We start from the raw sequence: 18,777 nt of genomic DNA on the forward strand, positions 1-18,777 counted from the left end.
TTCGTATTGCCACTAGCACCGATGAGTAAAAGCACAATTGAAAATTAAATTATTAGAATATAAAAGTAACTGAAGCTGTAAAGAACTATTGCACTCTACATCTGGATGCATGTCGTCCATGTTCAGTGTTTATTGCAAAGTCATAAGGTATCACTGAAAATGAACTACCAGTTAAGTAATACAGTGACTGAGAAACAGACACTGCAGCAAGTTTGTTTTCAATCTTGTTAAAAAAAAGTATTATCAATTGCATTCTTCCTTTATGGGAGTTAATTGATTTGGTGGCAGGGTGGTGTGTTTAGGGGGATCTGAGAAGGCAGTGAGTGGTGCACAGCTCTCATTCCTCATGGAAAATTAATCTGCCTGGGAGGGCACAGGGAATTGGCTTTGGCCATAATAACTTTGTTTATGTTATGTTTTTAAGAGAATTAAAAGCGGTTGGGGTTAGAATATCTTTAAAGAACCCATTTTTGGACTGCTGCAGTTGTACTGGGCCCACAAACCTCATTAAACACCTTGTCGTGGTAGGACCTTAGACTTGGCCTTTAGGGCCTATAACTCCTGGAACTTCCACTGGGTGGGGTCAGCATAAGGATTTCATCATAGACTTCCTCTCCATTAATAAGCACGGACAGTATGTGGTCTATAATTTCTGATAAGGACCCCATTTCAAACATTCTGACTTGATCAGCAGCCTGACAGGAAGCACAGAAACAAATACCTTCATCTTTGTTAAGGCAGAAAGTAGCATGTGCAGTATCTATTTTTACGAGCTCTATGTTCATTATTTAACAATTCGAATTCCTTGTGCACTTTCCTTTTTTAGTTGTGCAGCTTCACGGGTTAATAGCATTGTAGCCCAAAGGAGGAGTCATTATCCCTTGGGATAATCCCCTTTCCCCACCCCTCACCTTGACTGTGCCCTTGGTCTATTAAGCTTAAAAATAACACATTGAGTAATATATAGCCGGTCAGATAGCACAGTGAGCTAAGCGCTTGCCCCTGATATCTAGGTGCAGCCTGCTGTGGCAGGTTTGAATCCTGGCAGGGTCAACTCATCCTTTTGTCCTTCTGAGGTTGATACATTGAGTGCGACTCTGTGGGATAGTAATGTCTTCTATAATTCCAGAGCTCTGAGACCTAGGGGTGTGTAGTGCTATGTAAGAAATACATTATTGTAGCAGCCTGCAATATCATCATAGGAGCGTGTAAGATAAGACTAGCTTTATAGAATCCTTCTTCTTAAATATCTTTCACTGGCATTCTACAGACATTCATTGATAAGGAATTGTGCTAAGTAGTATCTGTATTTCGTGCATTGTCGAGCTTAACAAAAGGTTTTTAAATGCATTGTACTAAACGGCTACACATATTTCTTTAAACACAGCACGCGTTGCATATCAGTGGTTTTCTTTTCATTCAGAAATATTCCACATTGATTATATGTAAAGGCTTTCAGTTTTCACTTTTTACTGATTTTTACACATAAATACAGACGGAAATCAATCTGCTTTCTGTCTGTATTTATTTATAGAAATGGAAAAAAATGAAAAAGCAGGTCTTTCTGTCTGGTTTTCTATGATGTCACTCATACATCGCAGGCCAATCGCATTGCAGATTGGCAGTATGGAGAGTATAAATGTTGTATAAAATTAGAATTAAAGTTCTTCAAATTGCTGCCACATATATCTCAAGGCAGCAATCACAGGAGCAACTGTTGATATGGAAAAAATGGGCTAGCATTGCTTTCCTATATGGCTGCATGTGTGCTTTAATAAATGCATTTTTTATTAGAATAAATGCAGAAAAATACTGATTGCGAATGATCTTTTTATATGACAAAAAATAAATGTGGGTAAATACAGAAAAAAAGGCCATACAATAAATCTGGATAAATACAGACAGAAATGGCAGACAGATAAATACCATAAAACCGGAAGTCTTAATTATATGTGTAAAGAACTGTAATGTCTCATAGCATAAGACTAAAAAAGAGACCAAAAATTCAAGGGTATGACAGTGTGACCAGGTGTTAAAATACCATCTACCATATGCAAAAAGCACATTGCAAATGGTCCATGACCTTTAACAGGAACACAGCCTTCAGACTTATTGATCACACAACTTCTCAAGGACTTGCACCTAACAGCAATATATTCAGTATGTGATCAGGGAGAGAGTTAGTGATGCAATATACTTGCAGTAGGCGATATTGGTATCAAAAGCAAAGAGTGTGAAAAAGATGTTGCCATCCTATCATCGTATTTCTCTGATAAAATGTCCGCCCTAATTTTACAGTCAAGTAATGCTCGATTGATACAGAAAGGCACCCCCTTGCCAGTGGCTGCCCGTTAATGATATATTAAGATGCATTTCGAGTGACATGCCACGTGGCCAAATGTATACATAGCTAGAGTTTGGGCATGTTTTTGCTGCTGTTATTTCTTCATGAAAGTAATATATTTTTAAACAAGGGCTGTTGGCAGTGTATCATACACGAGATATTGCAGATCATTCTGCGGTTGAAATGAAGTTTAGATAAAGCCTGGGGCGCCCAAAATTGCAAGCATGAAAAACCAGTTATTTTACCGCCTATGGATGTCATCTCCTTTTCAGGTAAAAAAAAAGAATGATATTCTATAATTGTAGAAAGAAAACGGTGTTAGTTCTTTTGTGTGATAATTTAATTTAGTGGAAATACATTTTAAAACTGCTTGACAGTGTAGACCATCAATGCTGTAAGTTATTGTCTGCAGTAAACAAAAGTCCTTGCTGACTGCAGTAGAAAATCTAAACTGATAATATTGTCCATGCATGATTATCCCCAGGATACAGATGTCTTCCTCACATTCAAGTTAATAGGAACAACATTATTGACAGCAGCACAATGCAACAAAAGTCATTGTAGATTTTTTTTAAAATGACATACATGTACAGCATGCAGCATCGAACCGCTAGCCCACCTGTGATGGCCACCTTAGGCAAGGTTACAATCGTGACATGTTAAATGTCGTACCAATGTTTCCATGTGACTATCACCCCTGTGCGAGACAGGCATGGTATCAAGAGATGACATGGACACCAGATGTAACCGGTATTGTCCTGCCTATCACAACTAAGGAACGTCTATGTCCACAAGTCCAAAAGAAAAGTCTGTCTGTGTCAAAACCTATGCCTGCCCTCACGTCTAATACCTGGATCTAGTGCAGGGATAGTCTAACTCATAATAGGGTCCAAATTAAAGTCTGGAGCAATCTCTCCCTTCGCCAAGTTCAGGATACAGTTCCAAAACGAATGTTCTCAAAAGAAGCTCAGGCTCTTTCCACAAGCTGTAGGCACTCGCTCACAAAACAAAGTTCCAAAAGAGTTTGGGCTTCCCTTCCCCAAGTGTTAAGCTTTGATTCACAAGACAATGTTCCCAAGCTAATGTTCCCAAGAAGCTCAGGATTCCCTTCCACAAGCTTCAAGCCCTGGTTCATAACATATTGTTCCAACTGCCCGCAGACATCCCTGACAGTTGCTTCCAGTCAAGGAATAAGCTCATGTCGGCCACAGCATAGGGCTTGCCTACTTCCACGGCTCCCTCTCTCTCGCTCCCCGGCTCCTTGGAGACACAGCTTGCTCGCCATGCAATGACACTCTGCTATACTGTGCCTTTCTGCAGCTTCTCGGTGTTCCGTTCTTCTCTGGGTTTCTCACGGGCTGTACTGGCCTTCCTGTTCCTCTTCCCCACAGGTTTATCACTTCCTCTGCTCTTTGTGGACTCCACCTTTGATACACCTGTGAGTCTCAAACAGCCAGCAAGTGTGAAGTCCCAGGCTCAATTGCCTGACTACAATTAGTCCAATTAACAGGACATGCCTGACCTTCAGCTCTATAACCTTCAGGCTCCCATCTTCTTCATCTCAGTAGTATAGTGGTGTCTCCTATAGGTAATCTTCATTACTCCTGGGGTTAGTTTCTTCTTCTCAGTACTTGGTCTGACTTCAGGGGGCGAAGTAGGATATGAGCAACAATATCCTACAAAGGCTGAGGGAGGGCAAGGTAAATCACTGTCAGGAATGGGGGATACCATGTCTCGTCCTCTGGCACCCTCCTCTGAATCGCCAAGGACCCTCCGCCCAGATGATCCTCCCACGCTAGTCCAGTCCCAGGGTCGGCATCTAAAAGCGATGGCCCTTCCCTGGCCAGCTGAATAGAAGATCCAGTGGAGTGGAAGTGAGAGTACCTTCAGGTTTCTCACACCTGTCACAATACATTTCACAAAGCAGACCAATGGAAACTCATGTGGAACCAAACATGAAAAGGCTATGATTCTTGGTTTATGATGTTCATGTGCCGATAAGCTCTGATTGTTCCATTCACATCATGCAATGGCCTTCCTGGGTGTGCTGCTTTCCAGCTGTCTGGCTAATCTCTAACTGAACAAAGACCATGGGGTCAGCCTTATTTTCATTACTAAGGACAACTGTAGGGACGGAAAGAAGAGATGGCAGGAACTGGCAAACCATGCACAGCTCAGAAAGAGGGCAAGTGTAGATCACCCTCCCACAAGCTAAACAGAGGCTGGCGGTAGAGGAGGGACCCACCCAGAAACAAATAGCGGAATGGATAACTGGTGGAGGGTGGATTGCCCCCTACAAAGAGAAGCTCAACAGAGGACTACATTTGGGAGGAATTTCCTTCCACAAGTATATGGAAAATGGAGCACAATGGTACAGATAGCACCGCTGAAATGTGAGAGGTCGGAAGATTGCCATAAGATAGGTAAGTGTTGCTTTGGCATGGCCCATTTTTGTAACATTCCCAATGAGATTTCATGAGTGAACATCCTTCTAAGAGGCAACCTACAGTATAGAGGAGTACTGGAATAAGTGAAAAACTTCTGCTGCAACATCAAAACATTGGGCCTCATTACGACCCAGGCGGCAAGTTAAGGTGAGTGGGGCAGTAAATCCCCATTTCCCATTTTACCCTTCCCCATTCCCATTTTTGCCCCATAGGGCATAATGGGAGTGGGGAAGGCGCTAATTACGCCACCGTAAATTACGGTGGCGTAATTAGCACCATGGTCCCTTAGCGCCATGGATTTTAACGCCTGCAAAAAGCAGGCGTTAAACTCACCATGGCGCTAAGGGACCTTGGAATCAGGCGTTAAGGGCCGGCGCCGTTTACGGCGCCGTTAACCCCTTAACGCCTGATTCGTAATGAGGCCCATTGTGCTCATGTATGCTAGGTGCTTTATGATTGTCTGTCTAGAAGCATGGTTACTCATTATGTGACTTCCATTCCCATTTTCCCCTGCATAACCAGAAAGGAGCATCATGGGAGTGGTAGTTTTAAATATCTAGGGGACCATGTAATGATTAACTTTCTGCAAACGCTGCAACAAAGCTGATATTCTGCCATTTACACACCTTTTTAACATCTTCTGTCTTTAAAATGTGTATTTTATTCCAAACAGTACAGCTTGAATCTTTGACTATGAAGTGTTACAAAAAACATCAGGTGAAGAACATTACCAAATACAACGGTATCCCGTGAAAATAATCCCAAGTATAATATAGTCAGTGAAAAAGTTGTGGTCACAAAACCTTTGCGGTGAAACAGTTGCAAGCAAAAAAACAGCCACAAAAAACTGCTAAAATGTAGCCAGAAATGCAGCAATGTTAAGGTGGATGTAGAGGGTTGTGATTGCCTGATTTAGGGTTTTGTTGATTGATATTTTATTTCTATCGCGCTCGTACACAAGTGTTTCAGAGCGCGACAAGACAAGGGAGGGGAACAGGGGAGAACAAAACAGCGATCTTACTAGGCCCACTGACATTGAGAACGCGCAAGTGCATGGGAGAGGGGGGAGGGGAAAAGTGCATGGAAGGGGGAGAGGTGGAAAGTGCGAAGCAGAGGAAAAAAGATAAATAGCAATAAATAAATAATAAAGGCAGCCAACAGTGGTAATGCAGCCAGCAATTTGCAAGTGCTTGGTTTAAGGCAGCAGACAGGGTAGGTCTGATAAGTGCAGGAAGAAAAAAGGGGGGGCTGTATGGGTACAGACCCCAGTGCATGGGGTGGCCTGGTGGCAGTGCGGGAGGGTGGCAGGATGAGCAGGTACCTGGGCCCAAAAGACAGAGGGTGGCCAGGTGCACAGTGCCAAGAGAGAACAGATCAGCAGGGGAGAGAGGGAGCGAAGGCAGAAGAAAAGAGGAAGGTCTTGAGGTGCTTCCGGAACCAGAGATGGTTCTCCTCAAGTTTTAGAGTGGCAGGGAGGCTGTTCCAGAGAGAGGCCCCAGCCCAAGACAGAGATCTACCCCCAGCTCGTTTCTTAGAAAAACGACTGACCCTGAGTGAGTTGGAGGTAGAGGAGCAAAGAGCTCGAGAGGGGAGGTATTTGCGGAGGGATAGCTGAAGGTATTTTGGACCCAGGCCCCAGAAAGCCTTGTGGACAATGCAGAGGGTTTTGAATTTAATCCTTGCATCCACTGGGAGCCAGTGGAGAGATTTCAGAGCTGGAGAGATACGATCCCAGGGCTTTAGGCCAAGGACAAGTCTCGCAGTCCTGTTCTGGATTAGCTGCAGAGGGCGGAGAGTAGAGGCAGGTAGATTTAGAAAGAGGCTGTTACAATAGTCCAAGCTAGAGAGAACCAGAGCTTGAGATACCATGAGCTTCTGGGGGAAGGAGAGGAAAGGCAGAGTACCTCTGAGGTGGTGCAGTCGGAAATTTGACTTTTTAGAGACCTCAGAGATGTGGGCGGAGAAGGAAAGGGTGGAGTCAAAGATGACCCCGAGGTTCTTAGCCTCGGAGGTGGGGGTAGGAGGAGGGCCAAGGGAGGCCGGCCAGAGAGTGAGGGGAAAGGATGGTGAAGGTGTGCCAGTGAGGAGGATCTCCGTCTTGCTGGCATTCAGACAAAGATCATTGGGGGCACACCAATCTTGAATGGCAGTTAGGCAATCAGAGATGAGAGAGGGAGTGGAGGTGGCAGAGGGCAGCTTGAAAATGAGTTGAGTGTCATCAGCGTAGCACTGGAAATTTGAGCAGAAAATGGCAATGCAGTTGGCGAGAGTTGCCAGGTATTGGTTGAAAAGCCAGGGCGAGAGGTTAGACCCCTGGGGAACACCACAGGTTGAGAGGAAGATAGATGAAAGGAAGGACCCAAGTTGGACCTGGGAGGGTCGATCTGAGAGGAAAGAGGTCAGCCAGGCCAGAGCCTGATCAGTGATACCCAGGTTTTCACGGAGGCGGTTGAGCAGGATGGTATGGTTGACCGCGTCGAAGGCAGAAGAGAGATCGAGGAGGATGAGGATAGATGGAATGTTAGAGTCAAGGTTGGTGAGCAGATCTTCACAGATGTTTAGGAGAGCAGTTTCCATGCTTCTGGCAGCTCTGTAGCCAGACTGGTGGTCATGGAGACAGCCAACAGAATTGGAATGAAGGTTAAACTGAGAGATGGCCAACTTTTCCAGGAGTTTGCCAAGAAAGGGAGTAATGGAAATTGGGCAATAGTTAGCTGGACAAGAAGGATCAGCTGTGGGTTTCGTGAGAAGAGGATGCACAAAGGAGTCCTTCAGAGGGGAGGGGAAGGATCCAGAGGCAAAGGAGTGGTTAGCAAAAATCAGCAAGAGCCGGAGCGAGGATGTCAATGTGGTCCTTGATGGTTTTAGAGGAACAGGGATGAACCTGTTTTGAAGAGGCTTTCATAGATCGGACTTGTCTAGCAACCTCGTCAGGGGTGAAAAGAGGAAAGGACGGGAAGGATGGTGGGAGGGTGGCTAAAGGAGGGTCAGAAAGCACAGATGGAGAGGGAAGAGGAGGAGTGTGGGTGGAGAGGGTGGACAGGATGTCCTGGGTTTTTTAAATGAAGTGAGAGGCAAGGGCATTGCAAAGCGCCTGGGAGGCAACAGGAGGGGCAGAGACTGCAGCAGGGTTGGCCAGCTCCTTGCAGAATTTAAAGAGTTCGGCCGAGTTGTTAGAAGCCACAGAGACACGAGCTTGAATGTGGACTCTCTTCTTGGTGAGGACAGAGAGTCTGTATTGCCTTTGTAGCAGGCGACAGGCCAGTTTGTCAGAGGATGAACAGGAAGTCCTACATTTCCTTTCAGCTGCCCTACACTTATGTTTAAGTGCAGCTAGGTCAGAGTCATACCAGGAATTGCACTTGGCTTTGGACTTCAAACGGATCCTCATGACAGGGGCAAGAGCATCAAGCATATCAGAAATTGAAGAGTAGAGCAGAGACAGGGCTGTATCAGGATGAGAGACAGCCAAAGGTGGAGGGGGGGGAGAGAAAGTGGCGGCAAAAGCTTGGGATAGAGTAAAGCATTTTGTTAGACTTGGGGTAATAATTATGGTCAGGATTATTGTGCGGTGATGGTATTGCTGGGGTTTGGCAGAGATTGGTTCCATGTGTTAAATTTGCAGCAAAAATGGCGGCTTACAAAAACCATTGCCGCAAAAAGGATGGATGTAATGGATGTGGGGGACACCGCTGCAACCCCTGGATCTATTATACCATTTAATGGGAGCGGGGGACACCTCTGCTCACCTTAAATGGTATAATGGGTACACATTTACCAGGTTAAACCAGGGCATTTTTGCTGCGATTTTCTTTACAGACTTCTTTTTTGCTGCGATTGTATTGCTGCACACCTTTGTGGTTATGGCACAGTAAGAGTGTGGCTAAAAGAAAGGGAAGGAAAGGTTGGGGAGGGGTGATCATGTTAGGCTATGATAGGAGCTAGTTTAAACCTAGGTTTTATGACAAAGTAAGAGTTAGGGTAAATGTTAGAGTTTGGTTTAGGGTAAGACTAAGAATAGCATTAAAACAATGATTTGGATTAGGATAAGACCTATAGAATTTTTGGAAGCCTGTTGATGGGGTTGGAGTTTCAGTCACGGTTCATTTTTTCTTTATTTATTTGGTGTTTTTTATTGAGTCACATGCAAAAATGATGCTTTAGAGCAGTGACAGATTAGGAAAAGCCTAAGAGTTAAGGGTGGAATAGGGGATGCTGTCAGTATTAGAGCAAGTGTAAGAGATAGGGTGATTATGAATGGTTGGTAAAAGAAAATAAACAAATAAATATATAAAATAAAGTGGTGATTGCCTGGCTTCATTGTTGATTTGGGCCATGTACTTTGAGAGTTTAAAAATAGCTTGTTCGACGACCTTATCATTGACAACATTTTTAACACTTTACTTGTATTGAAACACTACATTTTGAAAAGTACTTTTAGCTGACTACTCTTTCAAATAATTACATTTTGGTTGCCACATTTTCTCATAGACCCAATAAAACTCATCAAATTCAGAAAGTCTTGCTATCCCAGAAACAATTATAGAGCTATCATCATGAAATAACAAAAAGCCTCAAGTCATTGCTCCGTTCATAAATCTTCCTATCTGTCGCTTGCACCACATTATCATCTCAGGTCTGATCAGAGGTGTCAGATATGAAGGTTCTCTGAATATTTCCCATCGTTAGACTCACTGGCAAGCAGTATCTGCCAAGAAGTAGTTTTAATTGATGTGGAAAAAAAATGTGCACGCCGAAGGTGTTCCCTTTTGGGCTGGAATGTATTTCTCACACTGAAAACCAAGCACCCAGGCAAGCAGTCCAGATCTTAATGGGCTAATAGCCCAAAGGGGCTCTCAATCAAAGATCAAACAATCAAATAGTTGTCTGGAAGAGGAGATATTATGTATTTGGCTTCAATTAAAATGTTCCAAAATGCAAGCCTTAATTGCTTAGTTATATTCATATGTATAGCGTCAAACGCCCTCCCACCTGTACCTGTTAATTCATATATATATGCTTATCTTATAAATGAACATGAAACAGTGTTTCATATTTACTTCATGTAAAACCGGCTGATGTGTTATCCTAGAGCTTATCCGCTCAAAGAATTTGGGAGGTGCAGCTTGATTCATAAGAGGGTCCAGAGAGATATCAGCAGAATATGAAGAGAAAGGGATATACCCCACCCCCCCCTGATTTTATGAGGAGCTGCATACTGTACCATCATTATTTTTGAAAAATGTCAAAAGAAATCCCGCTAATGGTCGGGATTGATAGAAGCACCAAATACGTTTAATATGTCAAAAGAACACATTTGGCAGGGAACCACAGCTTTACAAATGTCATGACCGATGTACAATTCTAGCATTTTAGCAGATCATCTTTCTTTTGGTTTGATAGTGTTAATTTCTGCCTTAAAGATTCACTTGAGCACAACTGGAGCCCATCACACAGCCACACAATACTTGGAGTGATGTTTATCTCTCTGAACCTGCCCTCACATTGTATTCCCTCTGACACCTCAAGATGCACCCTCCTAATTTCTGTTATCCTGAACTATGATCTACTCTGGATGGGTCAACATGCGTCACAAAAGCTATCACAACAATGTTCCATCATCCGTTAACCTGCCGCACCCCTCTTTAAACGTCGCCCTGTTAGTGTTATCTGTACCCTTTCTCCCCCAGTTTCAGTTAAGCATCAGTGCCGTGTAACCACCAGTGTGATTACTGGCACAGTATAAAAGAGTTCTAACATAACAAAACATACTTAAAAGACGAACAATGTTAGCCTTACATAGCATTTCAAATTTAGCTTATTTAGTACATTCTGACAAAAATAAAGATACAAAAATACAAATAATGAAGATTATTGGTGAACGTTTATTTTGTAAAAGAAATACACCTAATAACTGAGTGCACCACGAAAGCCCATCTTTCCATATCCTTTTCATTTCACTTCAATGTCTGTGTCTAGCTGTCATGAAGCATACCTCAAAGTCAGTAACCTGGGTTCCAAAGTAAACGTAATGCAATTTCCCTGTTATATTATCTTCCGGCTCATGCCATCCTCTATTTTGAGTGCCATGTCATAGTGTGGACATCAATAGTATCCAGCTTAAATCCATCAAAACTGGCAATTTGTGTTTGTGAGATGGGAAATAGAGGGGAACAATGTGTTGCAGGTCACAGTAATTGCAGGGCCTTTTATAAATGTAAACAGCAGCAGCTCCATGAAAAGGCACATTGTATTAGTTTCTTTGGTCTTTTATATCTTGCTTAAAGCTAGCCTCCTCCATCTTCTAAGCACTGGAACATGAACTGTATCCATGTTGCACTGTATCCTCTTGTTCCCAAAACAAGTGCATTGCCCCTGAGCTATCCTTCCAAACATATATTTTCATTGCTTGAGGAAGCAGCAGATGGTTTACTTCAAAGGCGCAGGGCAACTTCATGTAAATTAATTATCTCACCTTGCGTCCATGCACAGTATGCCTTTGATGCAGGTCTGGCAGATCTGGGCCAGGTCACACTGTGCCCAGGCAGGATTGGTAGCAGATGCCACTGGGGCACAACCCTCTCATCACAGACCCAGTGGCTCACTGGATGTGCAAAGCAGACAATGACAAACACTGATGAGGTTTGAGTTCATGGTGTGCTGTCACTGAGTACTGCAAGCAGCTCTTACCCATTCCAGCTAGCCAGACCTAGCCCCCATACCCTTCCTGTTGCTCAGTACAAGGCTTGAGATGCACAGACAGCCCTACTTCTGAACCCAACCATTCAGTCATTCTTAATAATGGACTGGCAACCTGTTAGTGATGGCGGCTTCATGATTTTTCCTGCATCTCTGTTATTTCTCCAGCTAACAAGATCTACATTCCAGGTGCAAAACGCTGTGGCACAATTAGCTGCATTTACAACTGCTTTTTTCAGGTGCAACACAGATTACTGCTTTTGTCACTGCCACTTCGTCCAGTGGCCCAGGGGTCACAGGGACATGTCTAGGGAGTGCAGATGGGGAGCCTAACCCCCAAATGACATCCCTGCAAGTAGCGTTGTAAAACCATAGTTTCACTGGCTTGCAGCTTTAATCCCAATGTAAATTTCTACATTAGGTGTTCTTTTTAAATCTTGTATTTTTAAAGTTAAACATAGATATCTGGATAAACAACAGAGCGGGGCTACAGTCCACACAAAATGGATATCCATATTAACATCACTATTAAACACAATCAAAAAAGATGTATGTGGGTACTGCTAAGTACAGTGCCTGAAAAAGGTCAGGCAAGGGACAGTGGCCCTCTGAAACCCTCTTAAAGTGGAGTTTGACATCCTTCAACAGGGCCTCCATGACACGGTGTAAACAAATGGTTTCTATGCAACTTCCTGTTCAATTGCAAATGTATGTATTAGGCTTTACAGAACAACTTTTCCATTGAAGAGTTTATTATTATTATTATTATTAGTGGCAGGCTCTTCCAATGCTGCCCTGCAGGCAAGGTCTTAACCAATCCCTTACAATCACTTGAATGTGCACCATTGAGTTAAACATGCATGGAAAAGGTCACGCTTCAAATGTCTTACCACTGGCCTCAACAAAGCAATGCCGCACCATTTTGAAAGCTAAGGGCTCGAGATGAACCAACCACATCTACCCGTATAATCCCATACATCAGGAGGGCCCAGAAACAAAGACTACCAGTGAAGCAAAAAAAAACGATAACTACTGGGCCCTTTCCACCCCAGAAATAAACTTTGGGTCTCATAGAGGCACAGCTTCACCTCAGTGATGATGCCTAACTAGGCTGAACCACATGTATGGGGATTCTGTGGTACTCTTGTTCAGATGAGAATTGCCTAGCATTTCGGTGCTGGACTGCCCCTGGGCAGGACAAAGACTGATGTGGGGGACATTTCTTCTCTGTGAAAAGAACAGTGAGCTAAAGATTTGGTTGAGACTCTCCCAGGGGCCATCCACCCAAGAATAAGTCAATGGGCTGTGTTCGTGCTGGTAGAGTTTTGCATACCCTCCTCTGTTTTACATGTACTAATAACAGTAACCCAATGAGAAATACAGCGACTTCATGCCCTCCCAACCTCTTCCCCCAGTGCATACCTCCCCCTCAGCATCTGAAAACAAGGTACTGATCACCTATAATCCGGACAGCCCTATGCAATCCTATCAAGTGGCACAACAGAAGTATTGTAATCAGCCAGCTATGCTCCTGCCTCGACCCGCATCTGAGGAAGGGAAGTTCTCAAAGGTCAGTGTGCAAGCAGGTCATCTAACATCATGTTTAGGTAATTTCACAAACGTTCCATCTCTTAGTAATGTAACATTTGATGCTTCCCCCTAACAGGGGCACCCCAATCCACGGTTCAGAAGAAGGCAACATAACACCCTGACGAAACGCCATAGGAGAAGGACAGGACACACCACCAGCTGCCCTACGCCCACCAACAGCTACTTACTAGCGACATCGACCTATAATTGGCAAAATTACCATTAAAGAAAATAAATAAATAAAACAATGAACTAAATACCTCTGGAGCACAGAAGCGCAAAATAATACACCACACAAACAGCTATAGTTGGCTAAAATAAATTAAGTACCTTCCACCAAAAGTACATTACAAGAATGCAATGTTTGGACTTTGCTTTATTAGAGTAAAAGTGTCTCTAGTATATTAAAAACATGACGAACCTATGTTTTAAGGCACCTGAGATGCTCACAGCAAAAGTAGGTATATAATATCAGAGGATAGAATGTTTAACACAATGTTTGGCTATGTATGTGTGTAAGATTGTGTAACTATACCACCACAAATAGCACAGAATATTGGGAAATGACCATCCTAGCTCTTTGAATGCAAATTGAACTGCAAGTTGTTTATCTATTCGTCTTGTAAATTAACCATGGTACACTAATTAAATGACTTTTTCGGCATCTTTATATGTTAAGAAGTAATAAAATAGGGCAACGAGAAACGCCTGACCATGAGAAAATTCATAAAATGTAATAAATGTTTTTTTCTAATATGACAAATGTTGATATAAGATGGTTTCAAAGAGTTATTCAGCACCTCAAACTAACTAAGGTTATAGAATGCAAAACTAATGCCTTTTTGAAATGCATGGCTTAGGACACCTTTTGTTATAACAATACTCTTCAAATGTCAGCTTCAAACATCACTGAGTTCCAAAAAATGCAGTGATGCTTACTAAACCAAGGCAATTACTAGAACAGGAGTCAGTAACCTTTGGCTCTTCAGATTTATTTAACAGGAACCCCAATCTGTCCCAGTTAGCAGAGTCAATGGTGAGACATCATGGAAGTCGTAGTAGAAAATCACCTTGTGTACTTCAGTTTCTGACCACTGGATTAGAAGATGAACCAGGGTATCCAATAACAAATGTTCACAGCACAAATCATGTGAACACACTGCCTATTTTCTCTGTTGGGGTGATGATCAACCTCTGCTGGCAAAATAGTGGAAGCAAGGAATAAATAGAGAGGAACAGGGAAGAAGCTCCATTCAAAGAACACTTACCTTTGAAGGTGACCATTGGATGCTTGGCTTTCTGACAGTGAAATTCGTCCATTATAGGTGAATCCAGCATCCCTTGGACCAGCTGAGGCATGGCAAGCAGCACCACTAGGAAGCTCGCCTTCATAGTCAACATTATGTCTTCCACCGCAGTCATACGTCTTCTAGCCATCAACTCTCCTTGATGTCATTTGTAGGATGCACCTAAGAAACAGAAAAGCACTGTAAGCATGTGTGTCAATTATTTTTAAAGTTGTACCTCAATCTGGTAGTAAACACACCTCTCCCTTCCTTACAGGCAACCAATGAGAACCTTTTTGCTCCACAATCTAAAGTGCAATCCTTCTACCAAGCGAGATCAATACATTGGCTTTTACTAAGTGTTGTCCGCTTTCCAACCCTCGGGTTTTCCATATCATCCATTGTACAGCATAGACTCTGTGACCACAACTGGACTGGATAATGCTCTAATTGCCTGCAAAGGATTGTTGACCACTGCCCAGTTCTCAAAAAAGTACCGTCACGACTCATCATGAAGGCTTCCCTAAAGCCTGTTTCTCCACCACACGGAAGAGTGCTAAGGTTCAAGTGACCAGTGTGCTTTACAAGTGTGACAATGAGTGGCTTCATTATGAAAGGTAGTCTTTACCAAGCAAGAATAATAGACAGCAGAACCTTTTGCAGGTGACCCTGGCCGTCGATTGCTTCTCTGTATTGAACATGCTTATAAAGTCATAAGACGCTTAGGACATAGCAATACATTCACTTTTAGGCAGTGCACGACCTACGTCCATCACCACGTTCTCCCCATGCCAGAATCAGATGTCGCCTGTCGAATGCCACATGTGAAGCTGCTGGTCAAATGCCTTTGGAAATGGGGAGGGAGTGTAATATTTCAATGGCTGAATTTGATATACAAATTAAATAAAACGGGATCTGATTCAGACTGTAGCTCACTTTAATGTTTCTGATCTCAGTGAATGATTTGCATCAATAAAAGATTTGAACCAAACTATGATTACGGGACACTATATTAGCACCAATACAACTGCATTTGGAGCGTGCATGCCCTGGTTCTAATGCAAGAGACCCCTAACGTTGCCGCTAATTTCAGGTGGGCAACTCCCATTAAAGCAATGTATTGCGTAGGAGAAAAGATGTATGTGTTGATATACAATAAGCAACCGTTGGGGCGGGGGGGGGGGCTGCTTCGTTTATCAGCATACTCTGATTACTGGTACATTCCTGTGTTATGAGCAGTCTGATTGGCTGTTCAGACCCTCGTCCTCTCTCCTACCATTGGTGAGTACATGGCCACTAATCGTCTTCCTTCTGCCCCATGGCTCCCCTACCTACCTCCAGCGCCGCACACCAGCCACCATCTACCCACCTTGCCACTATAAAAAGAGAAGACAGGCTCCCCAGATAGTCCATCTGACATTTCTATGGTAAATATCTTTGTTGTAGTGTTTTTTAGTGGAATTACACGTGACCCACTCTGCTTTGCCCGTTTTGCTATGCACAAAAAAGAAATGCAACACCGTGGACTTCATGCTGGGTGCTAAAGGCACTTTCTGTGCTTCGGCTTATTCATTTGACTGGCATGCGTTACCAGCGGTACGGCCCACCAAACTTATCATTGTGGTTTAAGTACTTTAGTTGAGACGCCAGTGCAATGGCTATCAGAACACAAACAAAAACTCATTGAAAACCATGCGTGCCAACAGCAACAAAATTAAAGAGCAGAATAATTGGAATTAAATGCTATCATCACAAACAGTCAAGTTTGAGATAATTACACAAAGGATAGAAGAAAAGTAGAATGTAATCACAAAACAGGAACCCGTTATATTTATATTTTCTGATAACCTCATTAGCAAACAGAAAAATGGAAAAGGATCATGAAACCGAGGAACACCGCATGCACAGAAGGCCACAAGCCTCTGGAACCATCTTCTTCAATGCACTTTGCCAAATTTCGAAAAGGGCTCAAGACTTGGATATAAAAAAAAGTCTTCCAAGGTACATAATCCATATGGAAAAAAAACGATGCTGAGAGCACGTCCCTTTAGTGGAAACCTTTATGCCAACAGCGTCTTCACTTTTCAATGCTGAGTAACCAGGAATGTATGGTATGTGTACTGTGATTGGTTTAGTGCATTGCCTCCCCCACCCTTCCACAAAAATGTTACCCTCCTCTTCCAGGTCTTCACTATCCATGTCCTCTCCAATTGCATGTTTGAAGTCTCGATAGGATAGCTCAGGGGCAACGCGCTTGTTTGTTTGTTTATTATTTGTATTGCGCACCAGACCCACAGGTAACAGGGCGAAGAGCATAAGATAATTCAAAGCTTAGTTACACAGAAATTTACAGAAGCAACCAGTTAAACACAAAAGATGAATGTGGTGCACAAGTGAGAGTGAAATAGGGAGATGCAATGTACGGAAAACATACAAATAGATTTTAGTGACATGAATAATATGAGGAGAAAAACTGTACAGTTTGAAGGTAGGTATTTACAAGTATTTACAGTCAGTATTGGCAGTCAAGGTGTAATACAGTGGCAAGTAGCAGCTATAGGTCTGAGTCTTTGAGCCATTTGATATCCTTGTCTTGGAAACAAGAGGATGCAGAGAAACACAGGTTCGATCCCTGGGGCCATGCTTAAAAACCTCTGGGTATTAAGAGTGTTACAAATAACCAATTATAATTATAAACATTCACAAAATCTAATAAGCATATAACATGAATCTATGGGGCTATACCTTCGACCCTCCACACATCCTACATGCTGCAGTGGTTGGAGACTACAGACGCCTTGAATTAACTGGAATATATGGCACTGTTCTGAATGGCATAAAACCACTCAGTTGTGCAAATTACACACTTACTGCTAAATTAAATGTCTGTGTTATTCAGTTAGTGCTTATTTTCACATGACAATATTGCACATGCTGGTAGTAAGAAGTGGTGAACAGTAATGGTTGACGTGTTCCAATTGTCATGAGCATAGTTGTACTTTAATTGTGCAGTAAATGTAATGTGAGCAACATCGGATGACACATGAATGAAACAAAACTTTGCAAACCAAAAACCTTACAAAGCAAATGCCTTGACAGCAATATTTTCAGCATTTCTACAGTGGGGTTTGTTCATTCTACTGTTACACATCTTAGAGTCCTACAATGCAGGCTCATTAATTTTGCGGGGTCCTTTACGGGGTTCCTTCACTGTAACATTTCCACTGGCGCAGAAACTTCCATCATCATCAATCTTACTTGTCCTCCCGCCACCGCTAGCAGATCATATGGAGGAAATTAGCAACCGAAAAGACCAAAACCAATTGCACATCAATCGAATGTCAACAAAGGGCCCACGCTGTGGCACTTTAGCAAGACCCCCACAAAACAAATGATCAGAATCTGCGCCTTACAGAGATCCCACAATAGTAATAATGTGAAAACACAATGTTTGCCATTCAAATATAAATTGATATTTCAGAAATGATGCAAAAAAGACGACACAATTTGCAATGCAGTCACATGATCCTGACTGAAACTAGCCTAAAGGGCAACTAACTGTCAATGTTTCGGTCTGATGATCCTAGAAGCTTTTTTGTGCCCGATAGCCATTCATCTGATGTATACGATACAACGGGGAAGAGGAGGTTGAAAAAGATTTAGAAGCATGGTCCGTTTCTTTGATACTTGCTTTTCTGCATGCGCTAGGGGGTTTTCAGCCGGCTAGCAGGGAGTAATCAATGTTTACCCTCCTATGAGCAAGATGTCTAATGGTTCTGCCATGGATCTTAAGGGCTTTGGGTAAAGAGGTCAGCTTTGCCTCATTACTAAGACAATTAGTAATGTATCAATCCGTGCACTGCAACAGAGACTAAATAGCAAAGAAACCCAATGAAAACCAATGCAAATTGAACCCCTATGATAGAAGAATAAAGAGTTGTGCATGAGAAATCTAACAAGTACATTTAGCATATGCTAAAAGTCAGTAACAAGAAAAGAACTGGGTGACAGTAAATGCTACTGCCATCCACAGGAAGTTAAAAGTGCGAGGAGTCTGCTATAAATGGGGCTACCCATTCTCCCCTTACATTTAAAGTGGACGGACGTAAGGACAGGCTGAGAACGGAGAGAGACATAAGAAACTGCATTACTGAGCATTTGGGCAACCAGGAGGATGGGCAGAACCAAGATGGCAAGCGAGATGACGACAGACAGTGGCATATTCAAGGACCGAGATGAAGACGCATTCCAGGCTCCAGGAAATACAGGAGGATGAATGCCTCCCCAGGGACAGACACTTTAGATACCTCATGATCTTGGGTACACCGACCTAAAGGAATGTGGTGCCCCTCATAATGCTGAAAATTGATGGGGCAGAACCATATGTGAGCTTCCATGGTTTCACCCCAAG

General features: G+C 42.9%; 1 protein-coding gene across 2 annotated transcripts in view; it reads right to left on the reverse strand.

Moving 5' to 3' along the window:
• The window catches only part of SEMA5A (semaphorin 5A), a 2,281,219-nt gene that overhangs the window by 1,443,781 nt on the left and 818,661 nt on the right, over positions 1-18,777 (reverse strand). For both annotated transcript variants that reach the window (XM_069613729.1, XM_069613730.1), the window contains one exon: positions 14,349-14,549. In XM_069613729.1, the coding sequence (XP_069469830.1) occupies positions 14,349-14,517 (169 nt within the window). In that variant the 5' untranslated portion in view covers positions 14,518-14,549. The remainder of the gene's footprint in view (positions 1-14,348; positions 14,550-18,777) is intronic.

Source organism: Ambystoma mexicanum, chromosome 5p (genome assembly GCF_040938575.1).
Source record: "Ambystoma mexicanum isolate Mex_15411 chromosome 5p, UKY_AmexF1_1, whole genome shotgun sequence".
Classification (NCBI taxonomy): Eukaryota; Metazoa; Chordata; class Amphibia; order Caudata; family Ambystomatidae; genus Ambystoma; species Ambystoma mexicanum.